Here is a 22213-nt window from a genome sequence, read left to right on the forward strand (position 1 = left end):
TTAACTACACAACTAGCTTCGTAAATATTTATTAAAAATATTCATGAGTCTGATTTACGGGAACGGAATCCCGAGAATGTACTTTTCGACACCCCTAACTATCAGGTTGTTACAATAAAAATTAACGGCTAAAATTTATTCAACTCAAATTCGAAATTATCTAAACTCAAATAGACTTAAATACAAAATAATTTGAACTTGAAATGACACTAAAATAAAACCATAAAACTCAAAATAACATAAACAATCCAAAATTTAAAATGATTCAAACTCAAAATTGACCCGATTTAATACCTACCTGAACCTATGAATTGAAATAATTTGCTGTTCTTATTAATGAAAATGGCCACATTTACAAGTAGGAGGACGCACGGTAAGGCACGAAAAAGTTTGGTGTATCGCTTTCTTTGGTACAAGTATTATTGATATAGCCATTTTTCAATGTATCATTTTAAGTTTATTGACATTTTTAAATATTTTTACTTATATTTATAGTTTAATTTTTAGTTTCTTACTAAATTATGCATTGGTTTGGTTAAAAAAATAAATTATTATTATATATATGTAAAAATATCTATATAAAAGTTATTAATTTTGTTCAATAATTTAATCTAATAACTATTAATTTTAAATATAATTATAGAGAAATTAAAATAATTAAGATAAAAAAATTAAAATGTTAGTTAAAGTACTAAAATATAATAAATAAGGTGAAACGCAGATAAATTTAACTAAAGCGGAACATAGACTAATTGGTATCATTTAGAATGGGAATGGTATGATCAACTACCATATTAAAAACATATAATTCTGGGTTGTAGAATATGGTTTGTCATTGGACAAGTTGACGTATACCATAATTGAGATTAATTTTCTTTGGTTGATAATAGTAGCACTTTCTAGAAAAGACTAGACAGACCACATGAAACACTTTGGTTGGAGAAATTTTTTATCAGAAAAGCAACTATCATAGATTCAAATTCAAAATTGTTACTATAAAATATAAATAGCTTCTCCTATCAGAAAACTAAATAATACAAATCCCAACTACGGTATCCAAACGCCATCCTCTGAACTTCATTTTTCCTTAAAAAAAGAGAGCTTCCATTCGATCTCTTTTAGTGAAAAAAATGGCTGAAAATCTTATGCATGCTTTACAATATAACAGCTATGGCGGAGGCGCTGCTGCTTTGAAGGTAAAAATCTACTTAATTACGATGATTTATTTTGCTTTTTTTTCTTCTTCTTTTTTGTACTGTTTTTCTTCATATAATTTTGTTTGGTTGAGATATTAGTTCGTCCTTAAAGTGGAGATTTCAATTAAGGTTGTTAATTTAGTGTTTATATTGATCTAAGTTTGTTCTTCGGATTCAAAATTCGATTAGTTAAATTTGTGATTGAAGAAAGCATGAAGACGATTCCAGTGTGTGTCGTGAGTTACTAAGGAAGTGGAATTTTCTGGAACGGAAATAAACTAGGGATTTGCTATTCGGAATTAAAATTTTCACAAAAAGGATCTGAGATTCAGAGGTTGACTTGATGGAGAAGTTAAGTGTTGACCCATTTTATCGTCGAATTCAAATTTTTATTAGTTAAATTTGTGATTGAAAGCATATAGATAATTTGAATGAGTGCCGCAAAGCACTAGGATAGTGGAATTTTCTGGAATTGAAGTAAATTAAGGATTTGCCGAGACGGAGAGGTTGATACTTTACGGTGAAGTTTAGTGTTTAAATTTTTTATATGGAACTGCTTGATATAAACTTGAAAAAATAATCGCCAGCGACTTGATGTCATAACAGCTTTGAATTCTTTTGTGCTTTTTACAGCATGTTGAAGTTCCGATCCCCAGTCCAAATAAAGGTGAAATTTTGCTTAAGCTGGAGGCAACTAGTCTAAACCCAATTGACTGGAAAATACAGAAAGGGATTCTGCGCCCACTTTTACCTAGAAAATTCCCCCACATACCTGGTAGTTTATATATTCTCGAGACTCTTTCTTTTTATCGATGTTTGAACCAGACCAGTAGAGGTACTGGTCCGGAGAATGGCTTTGAACCGGTACAGACTGGTTGAACCGATGGTTTACATTTGTGGATTTTGCTTTAGTTGCAACTATTGATGGGAAAAAATGTGTCTATTGTCATTAAAGGACAGAATTTGTCTAGTTGTTAAGGCATATCCTTCTTTTATAATTAACCAACAAAATAATAGACTGGTTTGTAGGTCTCTTAGTTTAAGCACTTGTGGTTATTTGATGGTAATTTTTGGCATCCTATTGTCATAGAGCTAATGCTTTTAAAACGTGAAGATTTGATATCTCAAATGAAAGTTGTCTAGCTATATACCATTTGCAAGTTATATTAAAGAACCTGTCTTCAGTAAGCTTTGCAGTTTTCTCTCTGTTGATATTTGGATTGCCGCATTTTAATCATCGATTAAAGATTTTTATTTTCTTGTGCAGCAAGTGATGTAGCCGGAGAAGTCGTACAGGTTGGACCAGGAGTCACAAATTACAAAGTTGGGGATAAAGTTGTATCTCTTCTTGATCATTTAGTAAGTTCTCATTCTCATTCTTAACGCCCGCCCCCCCAAAAAAAAAAATCAGCATAAAAAGTCCGGCCCTGTAGTCTCGTATTATAAACGAATCAATATCAATTATGTAGATTGCTATGGCCATCTTCTAATATGAATTATGCAATGATAGACTGGTGGACTAGCTGAATATGCTGTGGCTACGGAGAATCTGACAGTTGCAAGGCCAACAGAAATATCAGTTGCCGAAGCTGCTGGTTTACCCATGGCTGGTCTCACAGCTCACCGAGCAGTCACCCATGGGGCTGGGGTCAAGCTTGACGGAAGTGGCCAGCAATTAAACCTCTTGATTACTGCTGCTTCAGGTGGTGTAGGTCATTACGCAGTTCAACTAGCAAAGCTTGGAAACACACATGTAACAGCCACTTGTGGGGCTCGTAATCTGGATTTTGTCAAAAGCCTCGGAGCAGACGAGGTTCTTGACTACAAAACTCCCGACGGTGCAGCTCTGAAAAGCCCTTCTGGTCGCAAATACGATGTAGTGATCCACTGTGCTTCTGGTATTCCTTGGTCTACCTTTGAACCTAATCTAAGTTCAAACGGGAAGGTAATCGACATAACCCCTGGTCTTAGTGCTTTCCTAACTTGTGCTATAAAAAAGCTTACCTTCTCAAAGAAGAAGCTGGTACCACTCTTTATGTCACCTAAAAAGGAGAACCTCGATTATCTGGTTAACTTATTGAAAGACGGGAAGCTTAAGACGGTAATCGATTCAAAGTATCCCCTAAGTAAGGCTGAGGAAGCATGGGCTAAGAGCATTGATGGTCATGCCACTGGTAAGATCATTGTGGAGCCTTAATGTAAGAAATATTACTTTATACTTACTGCAGTGATGCTTGGAGGTCATGCTGCTTGTGTGTATAATTAGGATTTGTGTATCTTGAAAATTATGTGTATGAAATGTATGGTTAATATACACGTTGGATGATATTGCAAAAATTTTCTTAATGTGTTATAAGCTTTGTTTTCATAAATTTAGCTCTTCTTTTATATGGTTCCTACTTTTCCTTACTTTTTCTAGTTGATAATTTGGGCAATGAAATGTTGTTGGGACTTGGAGTTATATATGTGTTTTTTCATGTATATTTTATAAATTTATGTTTGGAGTTAATTGCCGTCTTTTATAATAATGTCTATTTTAAAGTTAAAAATACTTGTTGAAAATTGTATGGTTGAAAATTGTATGGATTTTCATTGGATACATATTTCAAAATTTTTTATAATTAAAGTTTTGCTTTTAAATTAAATTTCTTGTGAATAATATCTATTATATATAATATTTGAAAGTTTGTTGAGCAAATTTTTTATGAATTTTATTTTGTTAGAAAATATTTAAAACTTATGAAATTACTTTTTTTTTATCATATCTTCAATTATTTATTGTAACCCATTGGTTTTGATTTTATAGGATGTAGTAAAAAAATTAAAAAAATAATTATATAAATAAATGTGGCACTTGTCGTACCATTAATCCACTTATAAAATATAAAAAATTTTATTGGCGATGTATCAAATAATTACCCATTAATTTTTATCATTTTCAATTGTATTGACGTATGATTACCTTTTAATCCTCAACGCATGTGGAGTCTTTAGAAGCAATGTATAGAATAATTTTCGTTCGAAATATTTTTCCCAAACCTTGCGATCATATCTGTATATTTGTTATCTTCTTGAAGGTTAATAAATAATGGCTTGCTTGTTTTTGGCAATTTTTTTGCGTAAAATACTAACAATTTTATGTCTAAAAACCAAAAGTTATGTTCAAATGTGTGCCTTTTATGCCTCTTGAGTTTCGTATTTTTCTAAATTTTCAACTTCTTTAAATTATAATTTTTCTTTAAAAAATTATAATTTTTTTATATATTAGTTCTCTTAATATAAATTTTCGCTAACAAAGAAAAAAAGTGGTTATCTTCTCATGTCAAATTTAAAAATTTGACTTAAATATTAAATGACTCAAATTTATTTAATTCAAATTCGAAATTATTTAAACTCAAATAGATTTGAATATAAAATAATTTGATTTCGAATCGAAACTACAAAACTCAAAATAGCCTAAACAACCTCAAAAATTGAAATGAGTCAAACTCAAAATTGACCCAATTTAATACCAACCTGATCTAATCAATTGATATAATTTACTTTTCTTATTAATGAAAATGGCCACATTTACAAGAGGATGCAAATCAGTGTATCACTTTCTTGATATAGGTACATATTGATATCGACATTTTCAATGTACCATTTTAAGTTTATTGATGTTTTTAAATATTTTTCACATATAATTTTTTTTTCTCCAAGTCGTTTGCTTCTTATATTTTGTTTTGTCCAACGGCGATGCCAGCCTCTGCGCTGGCTATTGCTCGCTTTTTTCTCCCTCTTATCAACTCTTTCTTTCTTCCTTTTTATTCATTCCACATGTCTTTCCTCTTTTTCATTTTGCAGATCTATTTTGTAGGTATTTTTGTTGTTTTCACAAGTTATGATAGATAGATGACGATGCCTGTCGTTCGCTAAAACTTCACTAGCTACCAGTAGTTTTTCTTGGAAAATGGGTGGCTCTTCATCACCTTTTTAATTTGTTTATGTTTTAAGAATATTTCAGAACAATAAATAATTTCACGATTCAATTTGAGCCCATGTTGTCTTAAGTTTATATATGTTTTTTTTTTGTTTTTTTCCCTATTGTTTAATAAGTTTCAATTTTAGAAGTTTTTGTCTGCTCTTGTAGCACGATTTTTAGTCTTGCTTATACATGTAATCTTAGTTTTACAAGTGATTTTAGGGATGATTTTGTTGTCGTCCTCTATAGTTTGGTGAATGCTCGATTCTTTTGTCAATTTTTGCTCGCCGTTTTGGACCATCCGGGGCTGATTTCCTTATCATGTTAAATGCTTGCAATCACTCCAGATATGTGGTGCTTGAGTTGTGACAAAGCCAATTGTCAATGTATCATAATATTCTATTGATGCTGAGGCTAAAGTCTTTTGTTGTATTGACGGATTTTGTCATTTACTATATACGACGAGTGTTTGTTATTTTTGTTCCTGAATTGTATGACTCCATTCATTAAATGAATTAATGAATTTACCTTTCAAAAAAATATTATTCACATATATATTTATAGTTTAATTTTAGTTTCTTAATAAATGATGCATTATTTTAGTTAAAAAAGTATTATTATTGTATACATGTAAATATATCTCAATTACATCCATATAAAAATATACATATATAAATGTAAGTTTTAAAATTATTAATTTTGTTCAATAATTTAATCTAATAACTATTAATTTTAAATTTACTTATAGAGAAATTAAAATAGTTAAGATAAAAAAATTTAAAATTAGTTCAAGTACCAAAATTTTGTACAATATTGACCAAAACAAGTTGAAACAAACTGAAAATTGGACCAAAATCGAACATAAACTATTTGATACGGGTTTAGATTCATAATAATTAACCAGTTCATTACCAACTACCATATTAAAAGCATACAATTTTGGGTTGTATAATATGGTTTCTCATCGGACAAGTTGACGTTTACCATGATTGAGATCAATTTTGTATAGGATTTTAACGAATCAATAACTTTTTTCAAAATCGTAATATTCATCGTTGGTAATAGTATTAATCTTTTCCTTCTAAAAAGATAAACAGACCACATGATTGGAGAAACACTTTGACTGAGCATTTGGTTGAGAAATTTTTTATCAGGAAAGGAACTATCATACATTCAACTTCTCCTATCACCTTAACATTAATACAAATCCCACCTACGGTATCCAAACCCCATTCTCTGAGCTTCAATTTTTCTTCCACATAAAGCACTAGGATAGTGGAATTTTCTGGAATTGAAGTAAATTAAGGATTTGCTGAGACGGAGAGGTTGATACTTTACAGTGAAGTGTTTGAATTTTTTATATAGACCTGCTTGATATAAACTTGAAAAAATAATCGCCAGCGACTTGATTTTATAACGCTGTGAATTTTTGTGCTTTTTACAGCATGTTGAAGTTCCGATCCCAACTCCAAATAAAGGTGAAATTTTGCTTAAACTGGAGGCAATTAGTCTAAACCCAGCTGACTGGAAAATACAGAAAGGGATGCTGCGCCCACTTTTACCTAGAAAATTCCCCTTCATACCTGGTAGTTTATATAGTCTCGAGACTCTTTCTTTTTATGAACGATGTTTGAACCAGACCGGTAGGGGTACCGGTCCAGATAATGTCTTTGAACTGGTACAGACCGGTTGAACCGATGATTTACATTTGTGGAGCTTGCTTTAGTTGCAACCATTGATGGGGAAAAATGTGTCTATTTGTTAACTCAAGTTATCATTAAAGGACAGAATTTGTCTGGCATATCCTTCTTTTATAATTAACCAACAAAATAATAGACTGGTTTGTAGGTCTCTTAGTTTAAGCACTTGTGGTTATTTGATGGTAATTTTTGGCATCCTATTGTCATAGAGCTAATGCTTTTAAAACGTGAAGATTTGATATCTCAAATGAAAGTTGTCTAGCTATATACCATTTGCAAGTTATATTAAAGAACCTGTCTTCAGTAAGCTTTGCAGTTTTCTCTCTGTTGATATTTGGATCGCCGCATTTTAATCATCGATTAAAGATTTTTATTTTCTTGTGCAGCAAGTGATGTAGCCGGAGAAGTCGTACAGGTTGGATCAGGAGTCACAAATTACAAAGTTGGGGATAAAGTTGTAATCGATTCAAAGTATCCCCTAAGTAAGGCTGAGGAAGCATGGGCTAAGAGCATTGATGGTCATGCCACTGGTAAGATCATTGTGGAGCCTTAATCTATGAAATATTACTTTTTACTTACTACAGTGATGCTTGGAGGTCATGCTGCTTGTGTGTATAATTGGGATGACATTGCAAAATTTTCTTAATGTATGAAATGTATGGTTAATATACACATTGGATGACATTGCAAAATTTTCTTAATGTGTTATAAGCTTTGCTTCCACAAATTTAGCTTTCTTTTATGTGTTTCCTACTTTTCCTTTGGACTCATATGTGTTTTTTTTCATGTCTATTTTATAATTTATATTCAGAGTTAATAGGCATCTTTTCTAATAATAGCGATTTTAAGATTAAAAATACTTGTTGAAATTTGTATAGCTTTTCATTGGTTGCATATTTCGAAATTTTTTAAAATTAAAGATTTACATATAAATTAAATATCTTGTTAATAATATCTATTATATATAATATTTGAAAGTTTATTGAGCAAATATTTTATGAATTATATTTTGTTAAAAAATATTTAAAATTTATTAAATTACTTTTTTTTCAATTATTTATTGTAACACATTGATTTTAATTTTTATAAGATGTCGTAAAAAATAAAAAAAAATAATTATATAAATAAGTGTGACACTTATCGCACCCTTAATCCACTTGTAAAGTATAAAAAATTTCATTCGCGATGTATCAAATAATTACCCATTATTTTTTATCGTATTGACCTTTGATTAACTGATAACATCAATTTATTCATCAGTCCAAATAATAGCCTCAACGTACTTCACAAATACAAATAATGTATGGAATAATTTTCCTTTGAAATATTTTTTCTAAACCTTGCGAACATATCTGTATATCTATTACCTTCTTTACTGTTTGAACCGATGAAGGGGAATCCTGCAATCTATAGTTGAAGTATGCAGTGAATCAAAATTTATTATCACACCAACTGAATTATCTTTTCAATCTCATTTCTTTAACCTTCACGATGATAATTTATTGGTTAAATCTATTATTAGTCTATCTATTATGCGTAAGTTATAGATTTAGGGTCCCTTTGGATGGAAGTTTTTTTTAGTACGGTGCGTTTAGCTTTTTCTTTGTCTCATGTTACCGTATCAAATCTCACCACTACTACTGTTTTTACACTAATCGCAGGTAAACGCACCGCCTATCCAAAAGAGCCCTTAATCTCTATACTTTAATTTGGTAAATTTTAATCCATGAACTTTTTGAATTCGTCAATTTTAAGTACTTTTCAAGTTTTAAAATTTTAGCCAAAACCCGAATGGTAGCAATTAAATTTGTTTTGGTTAAAATCTACTATTAGTTATAGATTATGCGTAATGTTTTAAATTTAGCCCATATGCTCCTATTCGATTATTGTTAATCCCTATATTTTTTAAAATTCAAAATTTCAATATTGACGCAAATAACAACTGCTAAATTCAGTAATTGTTTCTTTTGTGAGTAGCATATTAAAATAATAAGTTAACATGACATAATATGTTTGCTGCATAAGATTTTGAAAATAGTAAACATATTAAATCTAATGGTTACCATTTAGTTAAGATTTTGAAAAATACATGTTTAAAATTAACCAAATTAAAGTATAGAAACTAAACACACAACTTATAGATAGTACAAAAGTTAATAATGAAAATTAATCTAAACTATTAAAAACTATTAAATTTTGTCACACATTTAATATGGGTGAAAATGCATGTAACAAATTTTAAAAAAATGAAAAAATTTGATATGATAACAAAAAATGGAGTTGGAAAATTAAAAAAAAACATCATATTTTATGTTGATGTCTCATTATGTTTATCTATTTTTTTAGATTTTATATAAAAAAATTACGCTTAAAATTATTTCTATTACTGATTAAAATAATAAATTTTTGATAAATACACTCTTAAATTGATAGACGTCGAAACCACCAAAAATAATTCTTACAAAATAACTCTAAATAGTAGTAAAGAGTGGTAGTAGGGTCGAGTCCATAGGGATTGGATGTTATAATCAACTTCCGTGTTTAACTTGTGATCAGAATTTTTGTCATGTTGAAAGTAGTGGCAAAAGTCGTGCCCATGACTCCAAACGGGCCTGCTGAAAAATAAACAAATAAATCAGGGAGTTTTGAAATGTTTAGAAACTAAATAATTGAAATAGCATAAATAAATAATTAAATAAATTAGAAATTAAATTGGAAATTAAACTCGGATTTGGTAATCAAAGATAATAAGCCTTAGCCCTAGACTCGGTGGACTCCGGATTTTTGAATCGATCCTTGAAAATTAATTTTCTCCTCCAAATAATAAGCTGGTTATAGCATTTAAGAACATCTTAACCACCAATTCTTCCTGTCGTAGCTAGTCCCAGTACAACCTGCAAACCAACCCTTACTGATTATCTAATCGAATACACGTGTTCCCAATTCAAGATTCTGGCGACCTTGCTCTCTGAAGAACCCAACTCGAATTAATGGCCTCAACCGCATGGGTCGTTTAAACCTGATCACTTCTTCCTTGATTTGTTATTGGAGATTCGAATACAGCACGGCCGACTCATTTCTCCAACTGTCAGCAAACATGACTCCAACCCAACGTGCACTTTTTGACTTGAAATCGAGTTAACTTTAAGGGATGAGTTGTCAATTCCGATACTTAGGAAAAATGTGAATACTAATTGAAAAGATTTTTAGTATGGATACGTATCTCACGATTCCCAACCAGAAAGAACACCGACCTAAAGCTAAGATGAAATTTTGTGAAGCATGGATTTAATCATGCTTTGGTTGACTATGACTGGATTTGAATGAAAGATGGTGGAAATTGAGAAAGGAAAGGGCTTAGAGGAGAATTAGACCAATTTTGAAAGAACAAAGAATTGGAAATGAAGTAACAGAATGTTACGCACCAAATTTGAGAAAAGAAAATAATTCTATTCAATTCCAAATTGAAATCAAAATGTGAAATTAACGGTGTCTTTTCTAAGTATATTAAAGCTTTATTTATACACATAGTATTTATTAATTTTGGCTTTAACCACTTCAACATATAATTAAAATTAAATAAAAAAATAAAATAAGATTTTTTTTATTTTTGGCTTTTACAAAGTCAAAAAAATCTGACGAGTCCTTGGCTTTCTCTACATTTTTTATTCGGCCTCATTTCATTAATTGTATTTCAATTTGGTCCTTTTCTGCTCGTTTTTGTCTCTTAGCGTCCCAATTGCATCCTTGATAAAATTAAAACATAAAAACACTAATTTAGCAGGGATCAATTCAGAAATAAACCGAATTAAACACAAAATATCATACAAATTAACATGTTATCATAAATATAGTGGAGTAATAAATAATAGATAGATAATATATTCACTCCTACGTCTTTTCTCAATCCATAAATAAGAGAATAATGTGTTTTAGCGTACTCGAACTTACATTCTATTGTATTAATAATAATATTTATATCAATCAAGCTAAAACTTTATAACTCCACTCCTAAGTTTATAATATATTAGAGACTTAAATATGGTAACAGATAATAGATAATTATTTTCCAACCTACCAAATTAAACATTTCGAGAGATTTCTTGCAAAATCATCGAGGGTATATCCGTCAACTCAACAATGTGGTCCCCATTTGTTTAAATGGTTATGGCAAGCAGTTAACAATACAAATCTCCACCTACGGTATCCTCCGCCATTCTCTGAACTTCATTTTTCCTTCAAAAAAACAAAAACAAAAAAAACTTCGATTTTATCTCTTTTAATGAAAAAAATGGCTGAAAATCTTATGCATGCTTTACAATATAACAGCTACGGCGGAGGCGCTGCTGGTTTGAAGGTAAATATCTACTTTCTTATGATGATTTATTTTGCTTTCCGTAGTGTTTTGTCGCATATATAATTTTGTTTAGTTGAGATATTAATTCGTTTTTTAAGTGAAGATTTCAATTAAGGTTGTTAATCTAGTGTTTATATTGATCTAAGTTTGCTCTTCGGATTCAAAATACTATCAGTTAAATTTGTGATTGAAAAGCATGAAGATGATTTCAGTGAGTGCCGTGAGTTACTATGGAAGTGGAATTTTCTGGAACGGGAATGAACTAGGGATTTGCTATTCGGAATTAAAATTTCAAAAAAAGGATCTGAGATTGAGAGGATGACTTGATAGTTAAATGCTGAGCCATTTTATCGTCGGATTCAAAATTTTATTTGTTAAATTTGTGATTGAAAGCGTATAGATATTTGAATGAGTGCTGCGAGGCAGTAGGATAGTGGAATTTTCTGGAATGGGAGTAAATTAAGGATTTGCTCTTTTGAAGAGATCTGAGACTGAGGCTGATACTTGACATTGAAGTTGAGTGTTTAAAATTTTTATATGGACCTGCTTGATATAAACTTGAAAAAATAATAGTCAGCGACTTGATGTCATAACAGCTTTGAATTTTTTTGTGCTTGTTACAGCATGTTGAAGTTCCGATCCCCACTCCAAATAAAGGTGAAATTTTGCTTAAACTGGAGGCAACTAGTCTAAACCCAGTTGACTGGAAAATACAGAAAGGGATGCTGCGCCCATTTTTACCTAGAAAATTCCCCTACATACCTGGTAGTTTATTTATTTTATCCTTTCACGACTGTTTTGGTCTTGAAATATTATCGAGACTTTTATTTTTACTTGGTTAGTGGTATTTGTGTTTAATTTACACTATCTGTTAAGTTTCTCAAGTTACATCAGTCTTCAATATCTGGGTTTGTTGTAGTACCATGTCAAATTCCCAAGCAGTATTAAACTTGGAATCTAATTTGCTTCGATTTACATTGTGAAGTTTGCTTTAGTAGTAACAATTGATGGAAGAAATGTGCATTTGTTAGCTCAAGTTTTTATTAAAGGACAGAATTTGTCTATTTGTTAAGGCATATCTTTTTCTATAATTAACCAACATAATAATAGGCTGGTTGGTAGGTCTCTTAGTTTAAGCAGTTATGGTTATTTGATGGTAATTTTTGGCATCCTATTGTCATGGAAGATTTGATATCTCAAACGAAAGTTGCCTATATACCATTTGCAAACTATATTAAAGAACCCATCATCAGTAAGCTTTGTAGTTTTCTCTCTGTCTATATTTGGATTGCCGCATTTTAAGCATTGGTCAAAGATATTTTTTTCATGTGCAGCTACTGATGTAGCGGGAGAAGTCGTAAAAGTTGGACCGGGAGTCACAAATTACAAAGCTGGGGATAAAGTTGTGTCTATGCTCCATCATTTTGTAAGTTCTCATTCTCATTCTTAATCCTTCCCCCCACCCCCCACCTGAAAAAACAATCAGCATAAAAGCTCTGGCCCTTAGGCTCTCAACTGGCATGTCATTAATCATTCTGAGAACAATCAGAAAGGAGATTTCTTCATGAAGAGTGGAAGAATCACCAGCATTTTACTAGCTTAATAGATCACAATTTGAAAAATTGTTAATGATATTTGTGTTTTTGGTACTAGCTCAAGCAATTAATTGGGCACCGAGCTTGGTAGGACTTTAGGCAACAATTCTTGAGGTAAAATATGGATCTCCTTATGGCCAAAAAATCAACTTCAGAATCTAACAATGACAGAACAACATAAATTGTAGCCCCATAAAAAGGATTTTTATGGACTGGTTCTACATTTTTTGTTCTAAATAAACCATGTTGATCTTCCAATGAGTGATCTTGAGTAGCTCTAGTTATGAGAACTGGTTAGCATTGGCCTGCTTGCCTGATTAGATTAATCAAAGTAAATTAAAGCTGTCATCCCCAGAATTTGAAATCCTGAAAGCTTTTGGCTTTCTTTATTTTGCTTGTATTGATAGTGATGCTAGAGAAATATAGGTATATTCAATGTTTCACTGGCCTTATTACAACTATAGGATTATCCTGAGACCCCAGATCTTATTACTACTTCTACTTTTCATATCGAGTCGTATCGTGTTTAGAATGCAAAAACTATCTACGTGGATATCATTTCTGAGGTAGTGATTTTACTCTCATCATGTGGCCATTTGGCTGAGAGAAACCTAGATATCATTACTGCAGGCCAGTGGTTCAGTGAATTCATCTTCTATTCGTATTATCAATGAATCAGAATCAGTTATGTCGATTGCTATGCTATCTTCTATTATGAATTATTTGCAATGATAGACTGGAGGTGGACTAGCTGAATATGCTGTGGCTAAGGAGAATCTGACTGTTGCAAGGCCATTAGAAGTATCAGCTGCTGAAGGTGCAGGTTTGCCTGTTGCTGGTCTTACAGCTCACCAGGCACTCACACAGTCGGCTGGGGTCAAGCTTGATGGAAGTGGCCAGCAAGTAAACCTCTTGATTACTGCTGCTTCAGGTGGTGTAGGTCAATATGCAGTTCAACTAGCAAAGCTTGGAAACACCCATGTGACAGCCACTTGTGGGGCTCGCAATCTGGATTTCGTCAAAAGCCTCGGAGCAGATGAGGTTCTTGACTACAGAACTCCCGACGGTGCAGCTCTAAAAAGCCCTTCGGGTCGCAAATATGATGCAGTGATCCACTGTGCAATGGGCATTCCTTGGTCTACCTTTGAACCTAATCTAAGTTCAAACGGGAAGGTAATCGATATAACCCCAGGTCCTAGTGCTCTGCTAACTTTTGCTATGAAAAAGCTTACCTTCTCAAAGAAGAACCTGGTACCACTGCTATTGTCACCTAAGAAGGAGAACCTCGAATATCTCGTTAACTTAGTGAAAGATAAGAAGCTTAAGACGGTAATTGATTCAAAGCATCCCTTAAGTAAGGCTGAAGAAGCATGGGCTAAGAGCATTGATGGCCATGCCACTGGTAAGATCATTGTGGAGCCTTAATCTAATGAAATATTACTTTATACTTAATACAGTGATGCTTGAAGGACATATTGCTTGTTTGTATAATTAGGATTTTTGCACTTTGAAATTTATGTTTATGGAATGTTTGGTTAATATATTGCAAAATTTTCTTAACGGTTGTAAGCTTCGAATTCACAAATTTAGCTCTGCTTTTATATGGCTCCTGCTTCTCCTTGCTTTTCTTGGTTGATAATTTGAACAATGAAATGTTGTTGGAAGTTGGACTATCTTGTGTTTTTTTTTTTCCCAGTTAATGGTTATTTTTCCTTGTAATATCGTTTTTAAAGTTCAAATTTGCAATATTTCTTTGATAGGTGTCTCTTATCAATACATTTAATACTTGTTGGTATTTGTATACTTTTTTATTGAGTTAATATTTCAATTTTTTTAAAAATTAAAATTTTGCTTTAAGTTTAATTTTGTCAATTTTATTTAGTTCTAAAATATTTAAAAATGATTAAATTATTTTTTTATTGTAACACATTAATTTTGATTTTTATGGTTGTCAATTAAATTGACCTTGGGACATTAAATTATTCATCAGTTCAAATTATATCCTTAATTCATTTGTAGAGTTTTTAAAAATAATATCTGAAATAATTATTTTTTAATTACATATTGGGCATCTGTTACCTTCTCATCAGTTTGTACTGATGATTAAGAATCATGCAATCTATAGTTGATGTACGCGATTCAATCAAAATTTATCATCATAGTTCATGCATTGACTAATCATTTCAACTGATTTTTTTAGCCTTGAGCATAATAAATTGTTGGTCAAATTTTACTTGTTTGTACTTGTAGTATGCCTAAGGCATGAGTTTAATTTATAAATTTTTTGAATTGATTTGTTTTAGTTATTATATTTTCTAAATTTTAAAATTTCAGCACAATTGAGATGATAATAATTAAATTTATTTTGATTAAATTTTATTTTAATTTTATATTATGTATAAAGTTGTAAATTTTACCCATATTCTCTTATTCAGTAAACCTTAGTTTTTTAAAATTTGAAATTTTAGTCTTGACGTAAATGATAATCATTAAATTTATTAATTGATTTTTTATGGGTGATATGTTAAAATAACAAGTTAACATATCATAATATATTTGTCGCATAAAATCTTAAAAATAATATAGCGTAATTTAACTGTTGTTGTTTAGTTAAGATTTTGAAAAATAAATATTCAAAATCAAACAAGTTAAAGTAAAAAACTAGACACACAGCTTATATATATATAGTACAATAATAAATAGTACAAATAAATTTAAACTATTAAAAATTATTAGATTTCGTCGTAAGGGTGAAAAATGTATGTAATAAATATAATAACAAAAAATAGTTTTGGATGAAGTGATAAAGTTAAAAGACTAAAAATCATAATGTTCTGAGTTTAAATCTCATTATTATGCCTATCTATTTTTTAAAATTTTATATGTAAAAGGATAAAACTACCTTTAAAATTATATTTAGTATAGATTAAAATGAGAAGTTTTTATATGAAATATTGACAGATGTAGCGTAGAGCAGGTTGAACTTTGGGCGATTTGCGATGGACTGCTTTTGACGTGGGTGTTTATATGAAATAATTTTATAATTGATTCCAGTTTTTTTATTTAAAGAAAATGAGAAATTTTTAATAAATTTATTATTGAGTTGGTGACTCGATTGCGATTGATACTAATATAATAAAATACTTAAATATTGTAATAGACGGTAATAGATAATAGATAAATATTTTCCAAATATGAAATAAATAATACAACTTGAGCAGCTACCAAATTCAACATTTCAATAGATTTCTTGCAAAATCATCCAGGGTATATCCGTCAAATTAACAATGTGGTCTCCATTTGTTTATATACGCCATTCATCGAACTTCATTTTTTCTTATAAAAAGAAGCTTCGGTTTGATCTCTTTTAGTGAAAGAAATGGCTGAAACTCTTATGCATGCTTTACAATATGACAGCTATGGCGGAGGCGCTGCTGCTTTGAAGGTAAAAATCTACTTCATTATGATGATCTATTTTGCTTGCTTTTACTTTTTTCTTACTGTTTTATCATATAAGTTTAGTTCCTTTTTTTAGTGGAGACTTCAATTAAGGTTGTTAATCTAGTGTTTACATTGATCTAAGTTTGCTCTTCGGATTCAAAATTCGATTCGTTTAACTTGTGATTGAAGAAAGCATGAATATTATTTCAATGAGTGCCGTGAGTTACTAAGGAATTGGAATTTTCTGGAACGGAAATGAACTATAGGGAATTTGCTATTCGGAATTAAAATTTCACGACAAGGATATGAGATTGTGAGGTTGACTTGATGGAGAAGTTAAGTGTTGACCGATTTTATTGTCGGATTCAAAATTTTATTTGTTAAATTTGTGATTGAAAGCATATAGATAATTTGAATGAGTACTCCGATGCACTAGGGTTCTGGAATTTTCTGGAATTGAAGTAAATTAAGTATTTGCTCTTTGGAATTAAAAATTCCAAAAAGATCTGTGACTTATGGGCTAAGAGTTGATAGTGAAGTTAAGTGTTAACTGATTTTATCGTCGGATTCAAAATTCTATTAGTTAAAAAATTGTGATTGAAAGCACATTCTGGAACGGAAGTAAATAAGGATTTGCTCTTGGAAGAGATCTGAGACCGAGAGGTTGATAGGTTGATACTCTTTTTTTTTTTTTTAAATTTAATCGGCGTGCTTTATTAATACCACAAAACAAGACAAAATTGGTTGTTTGGAAAACTCCACCCACAGCAACACTAAACCACCAAAAACAAACAATTAAAACAAAATAATTTTTTTATATGGACCTGCTGGATATAAACTTGAAAAGAAATTTTACCAGTGACTTGATGTCATAACAGCTTTGAATTTTTTGTGCTTGTTACAGCATGTTGAAGTTCCAATACCCACTCCAAATAAAGATGAAATGTTGCTTAAACTGGACGCAATTAGTCTAAACCCAGTTGACTGGAAAATACAGGAAGGGGTGCTTCGCCCATTTTTACCTAGAAAATTCCCCTGCATACCTGGTAGTTTATATATTTTGTTCTTTTTCTTGAGACTTTCTTTTTGTCAATGATGTTTGAACCGGATCAGACTGGCCAGTTAGACCAGGAATTGGCCTAGGTATCGGTCCGGAGAATGACTTTGAACAGATACGGACCAGTTGAACCTACGGTTGGATTGGAAACTAGTCATCGGTTTAGAGAATGGCTTTGAACTGGTTTTGATCGGGAACCAGTACTGACCAGTTCAACAGATTAAAAAACTAGTTGAACCGAGTTTTTTGAGTTTTTGAGTTTTTTTAATTGAACCAATCGAATTGATCGCATCAGCGAACGAGTGGCCTGGTTTCTAAAACACTATTGTTAAGTATATCTCAAGTTACGTGAGTCTTCACAATCTGTTTTTGTTGTATTACTATGTTGAATTCCCTAGCAGGGCTTTCTAAAAATTTTACTTAGTATCTGCCGGATTATTGAACTTGTAATCTAATTTGCGTCGATTTACATTGTGGAGTTTGCTTTAGAGGTAACTATTGATGGGAAAAAAATGTGTCTATTTAACTCAAGTTATCATTAAAGGACAGAATTTGTCTATCTGTTAAGGCATATCCTTTTTCTATAATTAACCAACATAATAATAAGCTGGTTGGCAGGTCTCGTAGTTTAAGCAGTTGTGGTTATTGATGGTAATTTTTGGCACCCTCGTCATGGAAGATTTGATATCTCAAATATTTTTTTTTTGCAGCTAGTGATGTAGCAGGAGAAGTCGTAAAGGTTGGACCAGGAGTTACAAATTTCAAAGCTGGGGATAAAGTTGTAGCTACGCTTCATCATTTTGTAAGTTCTCGTTCTCATTCTTAATCCCCCCCCTCCCCAAGTCAGCATAAAAAGTCTGGCCTGTAGGCTTAGTTTTCAGAATCAGATAGGTGGTTGAACTGATGATACCACCATTTTGATTAAATAATTAATTAAAAAATATATAAAATAAAAAATCTGATTTAAGCGGTCCAACCAATCCGTATTGATTCCTGAGTTAAAAGGTTCAAAGCCTTCTTCCGGATAGGTACTCTAGCTGGATCTTGGCCCAACGGTCGGATCGGCTGGTCTAATCTGGTTCAAACAATCTTGCCGGCATGTCATTAATCATTCTGAGAACAATCAGAAGGAGATTTCTTCTTCAAGAGTGGAAGAATCACCGGTATTTTACTAGCTTAATGGATCACAATTTGAAAAACAGTCAATGATATTTGTATTTTTGGTATTAGCTCGAGTAATTAATTGGGCGTTGAGCTTGGTAGGACTTTAGGCAACAATTCTTGAGGTAAAATATGGATCTCCTCATGGCCAAAAGATCAACTTTTGAATCCAGCAATGATGGAATGCGCGTAAATTGTAGCCCCATAAAAAGAAATTCCAAGGACTAGTGCTACATTTTTTGTTCTAATAAACCATGTTGGTCTTCCAATGAGTGATCTTGATTAGCTTAGTCATGAGAACCGCTTAGCATTGACCTGCTTGCCTGTTTGGATTAATCGGTATCGTGTTTAGAATGCAACCATCCTTTGTCTATGTGACTATCATTACTCTCATTATCTCGCCATTTGGCTGAGAGAAACCTAGATATCCTTACTGCAGTCCAGTGGTTCAGTGAATTTATCTTCTATTCATATTATCAGCGAATCAGTATCAGTTATTTCGATTGCTATGACTATCTTCTATAATGAATTATATTTACAATGATAGACCGGAGGTGGACTAGCTGAATATGCTGTGGCTAAGGAGAATCTGACAGTTGCAAGGTCACCAGAAGTATCAGCTGCCGAAGGTGCAGGTTTGCCTGTTGCTGGTCTCACAGCTCACCAGGCACTCACCCAGGCAGCTGGGGTCAAGCTTGACGGAAGTGGCCAGCAAGTAAACCTCTTGATTACTGCTGCTTCAGGTGGTGTAGGTCATTACGCAGTTCAACTAGCAAAGCTTGGAAACACACATGTAACAGCCACTTGTGGGGCTCGTAATCTGGATTTTGTCAAAAGCCTTGGAGCACGAGGTTCTTGACTACAAGACTCCCGACGGGGCGGCTCTAAAAAGCCCTTCGGGTCGCAAATATGATGCAGTGATCCACTGTGCAGCGGGCATTCCTTGGTCTACCTTTGAACCTAATCTAAGTTCAAATGGGAAGGTAATCGATATAACCCCTGGTCCTAGTGCTTTCCTAACTTTTGCTATGAAAAAGCTTACTTTCTCAAAGAAGAAGCTGGAACCACTCTTTGTATCACTTAAGAAGGAGAACCTCAATTATCTCGTTAACTTGGTGAAAGACGGGAAGCTTAAGACGGTAATCGATTCAAAGTATCCCTTAAGTAAGGCTGAAGAAGCATGGGCTAAGAGCATTGATGGTCATGCCACTGGTAAGATCATTGTGGAGCCTTAGTCTATAAAATATTACTTTATTGTACTAACTGCAGTTATAAGCAATTAAAACAATAAACAGTGATGCTTGGAGGTCATGTTGCTTGTATGGATAATTAGGATTTGTGGACTTTGAAAATTATGTTTATGAAATGTATCATGTGTTCTAAGCTCTGTATTCACAGATTAGCTCTTCTTTTGTGCGGTTCCTACATTTCCTTGCTTTTTGGTTTGACAATTTCAACAATGAAATGTGATTATGTTGGACTTGTATGCTTTTTCTTATTAGTTCATATTTGAGGTTTGAATTGTATGTACTTTTACTATGTTCATATTTCAATTTTTTAATTAAAGTTTTGCTTATAAATTTGTTTTTATGTAAAAGTATTTAATAGTTGAATGAGCAAAATCTTTTTGGAAATTATGTGTTAATTATATGAGTAAGTGAATATTTTAATATTTATAGGGTTAAATATTAAATTTATACATAAATATTGATTAAATTTTTATTTGGTGTTATTATATAAATGAAACTTAAATAAATTGCAGTTCATATGTATATATAAAACTTTGATTTTATTTCAATTGTACATGTTTAAAAGAAATATATATATATTCATATTGAACTAATATAATTGCGTGTGTGTAGTATAATGTAAAGTTGTGTTAACTTGATAATGTTGTTATAAAATCAATATTTATATATGATATTGCACATTAAATTAAAATTGATAGAATTATTATTATATTGAAATTTATATGAACAGATAATTTTTAAATATATATAATTAGTGTAATAGGCCAATTTAGCCTGGGCCGAAACAGAAGCCAAACAAAAAAATAAAAATAGAAGATATTAGAATCAATTACAACAGTCCATTTACAGGAAACATCAGGCCAAAATTTACAGTTTTAAACGGCCCAAAATAAAGAAACCCCCAATGACCTAATAACCTAAACATTTTCTCAGAAACCTTAAGTCTCCTTGGCGCCGCTCCTTATGCTGCGCCAGCGCGCTCGCCACCCGAGGCCTGACATGCCCCTGCCCCAGTTGCACCAAAATGGCAAGGGTGCGTTTCCCATTGCCACCGTTGACTCCAGGGACACCTACAAAAAGAAAGCAAGGACAGAAGGCAACACACAAGAAACAGTAGCCGAGCAGAGACAAAAAAAAAAGGAAATATTATAATTCTAATCGGCTATAAAAGCCATCAATAGCATGTAAACAAAGATACGGACAAAGTAATAAAAAAAATACAAACATTTGAAAGGTGATTCTTTTTTATTTTTATTTTTATTTTTTTAATATAAAAACAAAAAAAGGGAAAGTTTACTTGATGATTCAAGTTCTGCCACCGCAAGTGGCAGAGGTAGTCATCTCTGATGAAAGATGACCCTTTTTCTGAGGAAAAAGCCTTCGAAACGCAAAATAACTCGAAAGATTTTTGGTCTTTTGAGTTTTTTTTTTTGAGTTTTTGACCTCATATCGAGGTTGAGGAAAACAAAGTGGCCAAAATAGTCCTTTCTCGAAAAATTCGACCCCCGGGGACGGTGGTCGCCGTCGCTGACGACTGGTGGCTCCTATGGTCGGAATCTGGATTGTGTCCAGAGAAAAAAAAAGGTTTTGACAATTAGGATATAAAAAATTATAAAATATGAAATTGTGAGATAATAAAATGTATTAAAAATGGATAGAATTATTATATTAAAATTTATATGAATAAATTATTTTTAAAAATATAATTAGGGAATAAAAATTATAAAATATGAAATTGTGAGATAATAAAATGTATTAAAAATGGTTGAAAATCAGTAATTATTGGCAAGGAGGAAAGTAGAGGTTTGAAATGGGACAAGCCGGCAAGTTTGAAACAACGAGTAGAAGAAGAAATCAATTGTAGCACATTCAAGAAGTTATGACTGTAAAAAATAATTTACAATACATTAACTTATTTATATAATATAAATTATTTACAGAGAAATTCTCATATAAATATACAAACTTTAAAAATATATTTAATTTGATTATAGAACAATATATGAAATAATACACTATGAACTAGTCCAATGACAGGGTGAAGCCACCAAAATTTTTAGGGGTAGAAATTAAATTTTAATTTTTATCATTTTTAAGAGATTAATTTGATAATTTTTATCATTTTAAGAGATTAAAATATAATTTTATTTTTACTAATTTAAATTTTAAAATTTTTAAAAAGCCTAAATGAACAATTTTTTATTTTAGGGGGTCGACCCTGCCAGCCCTTTAGATCTACCACTGTGCAATAACACACTTGGGTGAAAAATAAAATAAAATAAAATGATATTTTTCTTAAAATAATAATAATTATAAATAAAGTAACACAAAGTTGAATGCGAAGAGAATTTATGGAACTGATTCTTTTTTTGATGTTAGCGAATTATATTTAAAATTTTGTTTAAGATGTGATTAGTTGGAAAGTGGAAAAACCTTTTTTAACCTTTTTTGTGAATTTATAAAAAAAATAATTTAAATCATTAAATTACATG

The 22213-nt window shown here is 31.5% G+C and overlaps 3 protein-coding genes across 4 annotated transcripts; all 3 read left to right on the top strand.

The window, feature by feature from the left end:
* The first annotated feature begins 827 nt into the window (after positions 1-827).
* On the top strand, positions 828-7428 carry LOC121219404 (chloroplast envelope quinone oxidoreductase homolog). Of its 2 annotated transcripts, XM_041097506.1 has the most exons (5): positions 841-1196; positions 1830-1971; positions 2464-2555; positions 2707-3358; positions 7379-7428. In XM_041097506.1, the coding sequence occupies exons 1-5, from the start codon at positions 1131-1133 to the stop codon at positions 7411-7413; spliced, it is 987 nt and encodes a 328-aa protein (XP_040953440.1). In that variant the 5' UTR covers positions 841-1130; the 3' UTR covers positions 7414-7428. The 2 variants fall into 2 exon arrangements, with proteins under 2 accessions (XP_040953438.1, XP_040953440.1); XM_041097504.1 differs by lacking the exon at positions 7379-7428 and having other exon boundaries at positions 828-1196; positions 2707-3568.
* Positions 7429-10930: 3502 nt separating this feature from the next.
* Positions 10931-14372, top strand: LOC107953985 (chloroplast envelope quinone oxidoreductase homolog). The gene is made up of 4 exons (XM_016889435.2): positions 10931-11217; positions 11841-11982; positions 12552-12643; positions 13548-14372. Exons 1-4 carry the CDS (start codon positions 11143-11145, stop codon positions 14235-14237), a joined length of 999 nt encoding a protein of 332 aa, XP_016744924.1. The 5' UTR covers positions 10931-11142; the 3' UTR covers positions 14238-14372.
* Positions 14373-16099: 1727 nt separating this feature from the next.
* On the top strand, positions 16100-20001 carry LOC107943456 (chloroplast envelope quinone oxidoreductase homolog). Its single transcript, XM_016877211.2, is given in 5 exon segments — positions 16100-16257; positions 17158-17299; positions 18021-18112; positions 19019-19317; positions 19319-20001. Coding segments are annotated over 5 exon segments (987 nt in total). The 5' UTR covers positions 16100-16191; the 3' UTR covers positions 19707-20001.
* The last annotated feature ends 2212 nt before the right edge of the window (positions 20002-22213 follow it).

This window comes from Gossypium hirsutum, chromosome D07 (assembly GCF_007990345.1).
Source record: "Gossypium hirsutum isolate 1008001.06 chromosome D07, Gossypium_hirsutum_v2.1, whole genome shotgun sequence".
NCBI lineage: Eukaryota > Viridiplantae > Streptophyta > Magnoliopsida > Malvales > Malvaceae > Gossypium > Gossypium hirsutum.